Source organism: Bidens hawaiensis, unplaced genomic scaffold (genome assembly GCF_021521415.1).
Source record: "Bidens hawaiensis isolate Kalapana, Puna unplaced genomic scaffold, B.hawaiensis_p1.1 tig00020887_1, whole genome shotgun sequence".
NCBI lineage: Eukaryota > Viridiplantae > Streptophyta > Magnoliopsida > Asterales > Asteraceae > Bidens > Bidens hawaiensis.
The window spans coordinates 157,330-167,996 of record NW_027493214.1 but is presented as its reverse complement, the minus strand read 5'-3'; the positions used below and the strand labels follow the sequence as shown (position 1 = coordinate 167,996).

Here is a 10,667-nt window from a genome sequence, read left to right as displayed (position 1 = left end):
AAGGAAGTGAAATTGTTGATGAGGACACTAGTACATGCACATGTCAAACTAAACCCCTACTCTGTTTGTCTAGATCCATAGCTATGTTTATTTCTTTTCCTATGCCTGTGATTAAAGTCAAATTTTCACCGACTGTTACCCCAGAAAAGCCTGCTCCTTTTTTGCTTTTAGTTCTTTGCAAAACCCTACAAAAAACACCTTCACTGTGTGCATCATACATACTCCCTCTATATATACACACCCAACCATCAAGGTTCCAACAGAGACAAAGGTCCAGTTTTAATCCCTTGGTCTCTTAAAAATGGGATTTTTTTGGATGGTAATGGTAATCTTTGTGGGGTTTTTATTTGGGTTAATCTTGAACCACTTCTTGCCTTTGTTGTTCTTGAAAAATAAAAAACTTGGTGTTCTTCCTAGAGGGTCTTTTGGATACATGCCTCTTCTTGGTGAAACCCTAGCATTTCTTAATCCTCATCCTTCCACCACAGTTGGCTCTTTTCTTCAAGAACATTGTTCTAGGTAATTATAATTACCTCAAGTTATAATTAATCCTTTTCTCATCAATTTCTAAACTTGCTAAAAACAGTAAGATTTTTGATCGTACACATAAATTTCATGTTCATGAAAGTGATGCATGATCAGAAGAGAGAAGACACATTTATAGCAAGAAATATGTTGGAAATGAAACCCCATATTTTATTTTATGTTTCAGGTATGGCAAGGTGTTTAAATCCCATTTGTTTTTCTCACCCACGATAGTTTCATGTGATCAAGAACTCAACTATTTTATACTACAAAATGAAGACAAGCTGTTTGAATGTAGCTATCCAAAGCCCATCCATGGTGTTCTTGGGAAGATATCTATGCTAGTGGTTGTGGGTGATACCCACAAGAGGCTTAGAAATGTGGCCATTAATCTTGTCTCCACCATCAAATCTAAGCATGATTTTCTCACCTATATTGAGAAAATCACCCTCCAGATTTTGGATTCTTGGAAAGGCAAGAAACAAATCATCTTCTGTCAAGAAGCTAGAAAGGTTTGCATTTAGTTAATTTCTTTTCTTTTTTTTTTAATAAATAATATTTAATTAATTAATTTTTTTATTTCTTGTTCCTCAGTTTACTTTCAATGTAATAGTAAAGCAAGTTCTAGGGTTAACACCAGAAGAGGCACAGACAGCAAGAATTCTTGAAGATTTTCTCACTTTTATGAGAGGTTTAATTTCTCTCCCACTCTACATCCCAGGAACTCCTTATGCAAATGCAGTTAAGGTTTGTACTTATAATCTTTTTTTTAACTTATTTTATAATTGTAATATTTAAGTATGATTAATTATGATTTAAGATTTGAAGATAGCTTAGTGTGGTATGTTTCACATAACTATCAGGACTAAATAATTAAATTGCACAAGTATAAAAATAAATAAATATATATAAAGATTTTGGGAAAGCATAATTATTTTGTTTGCATCATTATTATCATCATCTTGGTTTTGTAAAAGGAAGAAGAGGCATGTACATGTGATGATGAACTTTGTGTTGGTGTCAACTTTACAGGCTAGAATCAGAATATCATCAAGTGTCAAGCAAATTATAAAGGAAAGAAGAAGAAATAATATTATTTTTAATAATAATTATAATATGTGCGAGAATACGAATATTAATTCTCAAAAAAAGGAGAGTGATTTCTTGGAGATTCTCCTAGGTGTTGATACCTTATCTGAAGATGAAAAAGTTAGCTTTGTTCTTGATGCTCTTCTGGGTGGCTATGAAACTACTTCTATCTTAATGGCCATGGTGGTGCATTTTGTTGCAAAATCCCCAGCTGCATTTGAGCAATTGAAGGTATATAATAATTATCTTAGTTATTAATTATATGTTATTTCATAACAAGCTACAAGTAATTAAGACTAGTTGACATGGATTCCTTTAACCAAAACTATGGATTTTTATTTAACCACAAGAACCTGTTAACGAAAAACTCATGGGACCTTGCTAAGTAACGAGATCAAATAAGCTTGTGTTGGGTGGGTGGACTTCAGAAAAAGGTTGTAAGAGAAAACAAGGGAAAAAGGTCCTATAAGGTTGTCACAGAAAACAAGTCAAAAAATAAAAAGAAAAAAAAACGGTTTGATCTTTCACACTATGAAGCTTGGAAAATTCATGCCACTTTAAAGTTAATAGCACTTTGTTTGACTTTCTAAAGTCAGATTTAAAGTTTTATTTTATGTATGTATTAAAATTGAGTCATTATGTGTTTTTGATAGGTAGAGCATGCAAGCATCAGAAGCAAAAAGAATAAAGATGAGCCTTTGAATTGGGAAGACTATAAAATGATGACATTCACCCAAAATGTAAACTCAATTATAAGTTTAAATCAGTCTCTTTTTTTCAAAATATTCTTGGAATAAGTTTGGCTGATATTCCATTTGTGTTTATATACTATTATTTATTCATTTTCAGAATATAATTAATTAGGTAGCTAATATTAATTTAATAATTATGTCAGTAACCTAGTACTCACTTTACTTTTGTCAAATAGGTCATCAATGAGGCTCTTAGATATGGGAACATTGTCAAGTTTGTGCATAGAAAGGCTATGAAAGATATCAAATTTAAAGGTAATTATATTATGTCTTTGATACCTTAATTAGTATTAAAATTAAAATAAACTTAAAAAATCAAGGATTAAATTTATTTTATATATTAATACAAAACAAAATTTTAAGTATATTTAATTAATTTACTCTATTAAAATCTTTTAAAATATACTAATTTTATTGACACATGCATAATTTTTTCCCCTTAAACGAATGTGAATAGGGTATATAACTTGTTTGCCTTATAAATCAATAAAATTATATATTGTATGACATATATTAAAATCATGAAGGTCAAAAAAGGTTCTCTCACAACAATGATTCATGCATGCATGAGCCACTTTATGTATTTTGTAAGCTATAATAATTATTATTGATTATTCTGTGGGTCTTTCTTATATTAATTATTTGTTATTATTATTTTTATATGAATGCTGAAAACATAAATATTTTTTTGAATTTTATTGTCAGATTATTTGATACCAGCAGGTTGGAAGGTCCTACCAATTCTAAGTACAGTTCATTTGGACCCATCTATCCATTCAAGTCCCCTGGAATTTCATCCTTGGAGATGGGAGGTAATTCAATATATTAAGTATTATTAACTAATATTATTTCCTTCAATTTATAAATATATAATTATATATAAAGAGATGTTCATTTCATAACATTGTTTTACATGTGTAGACACAAAGGCAAGATCAAACTAGCAAGAAATTTACACCATTTGGTGGAGGATCCAGATATTGTCCCGGGTCGGAACTAGCTCGGGTAGAGATTGCATTCTTCCTTCATCATCTTGTACAAAATTTCAGGTGATTGTCATAATTCATCTTAATATTTTATAATAAGCGTTATTTCAGTTTGTAATTGTGTCTTGTTCTGTTTAGTTTCTAAGTAGACCGGTTTTTTCATTTAAACTTCGTCATTTAAAAAAAAAAAAACTATAAATCCAGGGATAAATTTGTATTTTTAACAGTGTTTATGTTGTTGTAGATGGAGTGTAGAAGGTGATGATCAGCCAATTGCACATCCATATGTAGAGTTCCAAAGAGGTCTTGTATTAAATGTGGACCATTTTGCCCTTTGAATCAACGTTGCTATATATTCTTGAAATTATCCATTTCATGAGAGAATAATAATCCACCAAGAATACTTTATATGCTTTGAATAGTATTGTACTGTAGCATTTTATTCTCTTCCTTTTTCTTCTTTTTCTTGTATATTAATTAAATGTTATTCATAAGAAATAAATCTTCCTATGATGCAAATATGAGAAAACCACACCATTCATTTTCGTTTGTTATATCGAAAGAAAAATCATTTCTACAGTTATCTGGACTTGAAATCTGAAGTTTGGTAACCAAAACCGAAAACACAAACAATATTAATCATAAACTTGATCCTTGTATTTTTCATAAGTTCGGGTATATATACTAGTTTAAATGGGAAAACCTAATTAGACTATAAAACAAACTTATTATCATACCCAAATACTAATTAGTAAAAATATATTTAAACAATTAATTAAATAACTTGTAGTCCAAGTAATGTGCTCGACTTGGTCCCCAAGATACCGATCCACCATAGACTCGATGAATCGACCCAAACCAAATTACAGCTAACAAAAGCAAAATAGAGATATAGTCAAGGAATCGAAATAAAAAGAAAAAAAGAGTAATGCCACCAAAAAGTCCTTAAACTCTAGTCTACCTCTTCACAAACTCTTATCATCGACCATTTTTTCGAAAATGTGCAATTCTCTCTAGTCCATATTCGGCGTTGTCGACGATCTCAACCTCTACTCATCTAGAGATATAGTCAAGGAATCTAAATAAAAAGAAAAAGAGTAATGCCACCAAAAAGTCCTTAAACTCTAGTCTACCTCTTCACAAACTCTTATCATCGACCATTTTTTCGAAAATGTGCAATTCTCTCTAGTCCATATTCGGTGTTGTCGACGATCTCAACCTCTACTCATCTTCTCGACAGTGAGGGTTTTCATTGTTACACCCAACCTAAGGCGAAAATGCCGGGGTACGAACCATTGGTTCACAGCTCACAAGGTACTATCATATATTATAAAATATGACAATATATATTTAATTTATTTATTTCAAACTTTTAAATATTTAATAATCCAAAACGAAATAACATTTAAATATTCTTTATTTTTAATGTCTAAAGTCTCTCTATATGTTCTTCACCTTAACTTCAAATCAATTGATAACCTGTATATATGTAAAAAATAAACAGAGATTTGTCAACAACACATGTTGAGTGAGAAAATCACAAGTTTTGACGCTAATAATAATATATATAATATAAATGATAAATGTGCAAACAAAATAATGTGAGTAATAATCAATCAAACCGTGAGTAAATAATATGTCAATTGATCGTTGCCTTACGAATTGGGAATTGGCTACTATGACTAGCACACAAATATGATTGTCGGTTGACTATCGCCATGCGAACGGGCTTTGGCTACTAAGACTAGCATATAAATGTGATTGTCGGTTGGCCATCGCCATGCAAACGGGCTTTGGCTACTAAGACAGCGTATAAATGTGATTGTGATGGACCTCTATGAATGTGAAAAAGTAAACAGTTAAGCAAATAGCAATTAACATTTAATTGAGATACACACAATATTTTACGTTTGCGAGTTTGTGTATATGTATGATATAAAAATATGAATTAGATACGCATATGTCCCCAAAACATTTGAAAACAGTAAAATAAATGGGGAATGATATCTCACCTTATTGCTTAGGCGAGTGTGCGAGAAATAACAATAAAAACACGATTAAACGAACGAACCGTCCTTTAACGTGCTGACTGAGATAAATCGAACAGATCTGAAACTTAGAGATAATAAACTATGATTAAAACTGAGAACATAGCCGCTGAAATCGATCCAGAAGGATGTCTAGAACTCCAGTTATGAGAAAATTAATGTTTAAGCAAGCTGGTACTAACCAGAATCTGAACAGCGAGTCGGAAGTCGGATTTTGGTCAGTAGCCTTAAAATCTCGAAACAAAAATAAAAGTCTTCTGGACCGACAGTTGGTTCCGACCAGAAGTGTGAGAAATCAATTGGTCAAAGTTATTAACCAGTATGCCCTTAAACAGGTTTGAATCAAATTGACCCGTCAATACCCCTCAATCTAAGAAATTGATTGAGGTTTATTGACAAGTGAGTAATAATGAACAACTTTACAGAAGACAACTAACCCGAAAAATGCTTAGATTGATGAGAAACGGAAGTTAAAGGTTGAGAATGCTTTAAAGTCAAACACGTTCAACTTATATCTTGAGTAATATAGTAAAAACGGAGGTGTAATCAAGTGTGTAAGAAAGGTGACGGATGAGAGACAATATTTCTGTAACATTCTAGGGTTTGGAGATTTGGTTTGTTTAAATAATCAGAGGTACACTTGTAGAACAAGAAATCGACTCGTTTAGGTAACCGAATAAGATATTGATGACAAAATCAGGTCTTGAAATCTTAAATATAATGATGAGATTGCAGAGATTGAACATAGACACTTTATAATAGCAGAGTAGTTAACCTTTAGCTCAATTTTCGTGATTTAGGGTCGTTTAGGGAAAGATTTAGCATTAAACGAGAATCGTAAACGATTTTGGCTGATCAGGTGCACCGCGCGAAGGATTAAGGTCTCCTCCTTCAGGCTACGCGAAGGGTGGGTATGTATCAGATGTTGACTTTTGGCAGTTTTAGTCCCTGAAGTTCTAAAAATGCATTTTAATCCATTTTAAGCTATTTAATTTTAAGAGTTTCTAAGGACTATTTGGCACAATTAAAAGTCATGGAATTATAAAATAAGTTAAACCAAGTTAAATACAAGTTTTAAATAGTTCGAAAGATCCGAATTACATTCCCGAATCGGTTTAAACATAAACGAATACAAATGCGAAAAATCCGAGATGTTACATTCATTGCTCTAATTGATGTCATCAACTGTCTCATTTTCACGTTCCCAAACCATATTAATCTGAGTTCTCTTACCTTATTCGATATACTAGCCACCCTTTATAATCATATCGACTAAAATGTAATAATAATAATAATAATAATAATAATAATAATAATAATAATAATAATAATGTTTCTTAATAATTATTCTAATTGATCTCAGTTAAGTGTTATGAGAATAACACAACATTACATAATATTCTTTTTCCGGTATAAGTTACCTTTATAATTATAATTATACATGTATGTTAACTACCAACATCTTACATCGAGCATGGAGTTACCGGCTGTCAAACATCCTTGTCATACGCTAAGTTGATGTCCGCAAGTTGTGTTCATAATAATTTATCGATTGTTTTTAACAGAATAGCATAACCTTGGTTGCACAATGGGGCTTAAATATATTGCAGGTGTTAGCGAAAGAAACATGTGTTTTGTTGGAAGGACTCAAATAAGAACTTTACTGGGTGCTTGTATCTATGAGGCATAAACTTCTACTACAGTATAAATTAACTTTAGTCTAGTCTTTTCCCCATCTCTCTCTCTATCATGAAAACTTGTAAGATCTACCACAACCACGCAATAATACGCTAGCAATGTTGTATTCTTGTTAATATCGTTAAAACAACTTCTATACATTCTCAACTTACCAAAAGGCGAGAACTTATGAACACTAATAATGTGTTCAACGTAATGTTGAAATGATACAAGCCACTATAAATGCATACTGATTGATTAGGAATATTGTCCGATCCCCATGAAGAAAAGTGCAATTTCAGGACGATGCTTGTCAATAGTCCCCATCATCTATTTTCTGTTCTATATATGATACACTTGTTAAGTCATTAACAAGTGTTAAATGAACAGAACCATTTACAAAAGTTTGTAGCTTTAAGTCATGAACGCTGTAATATGGTGCCTCTATTTGTGTGTTGTTTCTATGGTGACAAAGTGCCATATGATGAGACCGTTTGGCCACTATTGATTAAAGATGGCTGGTCACATGTAAAGCACCCAAATGAGTTATGTGACATGACCAATCCTCTCATCTTTCAACAAGTTGCGGACGTTTCAGAACACCACTTGCATGAGTAGTTGGTCCATACATTACGAATCACACATTAATAATGACATGTTAGGCTGAGGGGTGTGGGGCTTCAACGGGGGCGCTAGAGCCCCTCCGCTCGCGCCCCCAGGCGGTAACACCACACCACCGGGGCGCTAGCGGGGGCGCTAACGGGGCGCTAGCGCGAAAAAACATGCAGGCGTGATGGGGTTAGCGGCAGAAGAGAGAGTAAAGTGGCATAGGGGAGTGTGCAAAGAGCCGTTGGTTTATATAAAGAGCCGTTGGGCTCTTATTTAATTAAAAAAAAAACGTTTTTTTTTCCTATATAATACCCCATTTCACCCATATCAATCACCACAACTTCCAACATTCACCCAAAATCAACTCATCTTCCCAACTTTTTTTTAAAAAAATGGCTGGAAATTGGTACCCAAACCTTGATTCAGATTATATTGACGACGATTTATGGTCCTCACCGCACCAACCGATGTTTTATTCGGAGCCGCAAGAATCATCCGGCTTTCAACCATCCAACACACAACCGTCTCCTAACTTTGTTGTTCCAGAGACACAAGAATCACACGGTGAAGCTACGGGACCAAAAAGACGAGTCCACAGGAAAAAACAACTTGCAACGGACGGGTCGGGACCGGCTTCGACTCCGAGGACGAAACGGAAAGCCACTCCGTGGTCATCGGATGAGAAGGAAGCCTTGTGTCGGGCTTGGATAGTCATTTCTGAGGATCGGCGTTGCGGTAATTGTTTTAACGTTTTTAAAAATGATTTTTAATAAAAAAGTTAAATAAAAAAGTTAAATGGAATTCTAATTTATTTATTCATTTTGCAGCCGACTACCAAAAGAGCAAGATTTTTTGGACAAAGGTTAGGGAGACGTTCTATACGCTCGTTGGGAGTACAGAGCGGAACGCCGATATGATTTCGGGTCGGTGGTCCGAAATCAGAAAATTTGTCGGCTTGTTTACTAATCTTTTCAACAGGAACAGCGGTCGTATGAGACCAAGTGGCAGTGATGATTTGGCGGTTTACAATTTCACGGTCGAAGAGTGGAAGCAGGAGTGTTTGCGGAGGTATGGGATGGTGAAGACGTGGGACGATTTAAAGTTGTGGGAGAGGTTGAAAAGGTGTTCCAAATGGGTTGAGCTGGTGGCGCCGGACGTTGATACGGAAGTAGGGCCGAAACGGACTAAAACTAGTTCGTCTGGAGCGTATAGCACTTCAACCGGGTCGGATTGCCGCGTTGGATTCGACCTAAACATTGCGGGGGAGGAAACGTCTTCACCGTCGAGGAGGCGGCCATTGGGAAGGGACGCCAAGGGGAAAAAACCGGCTGAGGGGGAAGCCGTAAATATCGCCAATCTTGTTGAATCCCTCAATAAATTCAACAAAACCATGGAGGTGGTCTCTAATGACAAAAAGGAAAAAAGTCGAATGAGAGATTTGGACTTTCTTACTAGAGACTTCAGTAACCTAAATCCGGTCGATCAAATGCTAATGGAAAAGCAAAAGGAACGTATCCGAAAGAGGTTGATCGAAGAAGACCAAGCCGAAGAATAAGAATAATGTTTTTTTAGTACTTCAATTTTTATTTTATTTTTAGATATTAATGTGTTTTTTTATTAATGTGTGTTTTTTTTAATTATTTATGAGTTTTTTTAATAATACGTTGTTTGAATATATTTATAAAAAAATAAAAAAAAATTCGCTGGAGCCCCTGCTGGAGCCCCTCCACACCAGGGCCAGGGGCTCCAACGGGGGCTCCAACACCCCCCTTATCCAGTTTCTCTCTCTGCCACACGTCATAATATTATTAGTTGGAGCCCCCATTAAAACCCCCCACACCCCTCAGCCTTATATGTTTGGATAACCGCCATGAATTAGAAACATTAATACATAATATTTCTCTACGTGTGTGGCATGTCTTCATGTCTTGAATAATTCAAAAGTATTTTGTTGTCATTTCGCCTAACCTATGCCAGTCTGTTTAACATATATGTTAATTTTGTTATCTAACAACCACCAATTCCAAATGATGTTATCAGAAGTATGATGCACGAGTGTACATTCATGCACACCATATTTCGATTTATATTAATGAGAATAAAGTATGATACGTGAGTAAAAGTAGATATGTGGATATAGAGAGCCACACATCACTAGGTTTGGTTCATCATGCTATTGTTTTGGGTTTACATACAACTACTTTGATCTTAGTAAAAGCTGCGTTAGATGCATGTGGTTCCAAGTTAATGCCAGATAAAAAGGATTTTGGTTATAGTTTCCTATGCGATGGCCCAGGACGAGGTGGTACTTGTGATATTTCGGCTTGGGCACATTTTATTTGGCAGTTTATGGATGTTAAATACCATTGGATGAGTTTACTTTTTATTGGCATTGGAAGCACGTTACATTATGGCAGGGTAATGTTTCACAGTTTAATGAATCTTCCACTTATTTTTTGGAAAAAGGCCGAAGCCTTGGCAAACTTTTATTCAAAAAAGAACAAACAAAACAAGGCATCACTACTAGCCGGGACATATCCCCAAACTAGTCAAGACCCTAAAAGAAAGAAAGCAAACAATCCTAACATTAATGGACCGGTTAAAAAATTATTTATGGTTAAACTCTTCACAACTTATTAATGAATATAATCCTTTTGGTATGAATAGTATATTAGACATAACTATTCTCTGGGGGCGGTGTTTATTTCCTCACATAAATAATTTGATTACATTACCCTCCATATATGAAGTTATTCAAGATGTAAATATGTGCCAAATGATTTACTTACGTATTTTTTTTTATTTTATTTTCCTCACATGAATAATTTGATTACATTACCCTCCATATATGAAATGATAATGGTGTTAACCTGTAAGGTTTTGAGCAGGCAGGCAAAAACTTATAAAATTTGTACAAATCAATAACCAAGAATAAATTTCAATAATGATAATAATCAATAGTTATTTTACTCGAAATTTTT

The 10,667-nt window shown here is 34.1% G+C and overlaps 1 protein-coding gene across 3 annotated transcripts; it reads left to right on the top strand.

The window, feature by feature from the left end:
* The first annotated feature begins 301 nt into the window (after positions 1 to 301).
* Positions 302 to 3,848, top strand: LOC143561934 (cytochrome P450 724B1-like). Of its 3 annotated transcripts, none has more exons than XM_077049886.1 (9): positions 302 to 519; positions 713 to 1,037; positions 1,120 to 1,272; positions 1,558 to 1,845; positions 2,268 to 2,354; positions 2,543 to 2,621; positions 3,072 to 3,178; positions 3,288 to 3,415; positions 3,597 to 3,848. In XM_077049886.1, exons 1-9 carry the CDS (start codon positions 302 to 304, stop codon positions 3,688 to 3,690), a joined length of 1,479 nt encoding a protein of 492 aa, XP_076906001.1. In that variant the 3' UTR covers positions 3,691 to 3,848. The 3 variants fall into 3 exon arrangements, with proteins under 3 accessions (XP_076906001.1, XP_076906003.1, XP_076906002.1); XM_077049888.1 differs by having other exon boundaries at positions 363 to 519; positions 3,090 to 3,178; XM_077049887.1 differs by having other exon boundaries at positions 363 to 519; positions 3,072 to 3,179; positions 3,295 to 3,415.
* The last annotated feature ends 6,819 nt before the right edge of the window (positions 3,849 to 10,667 follow it).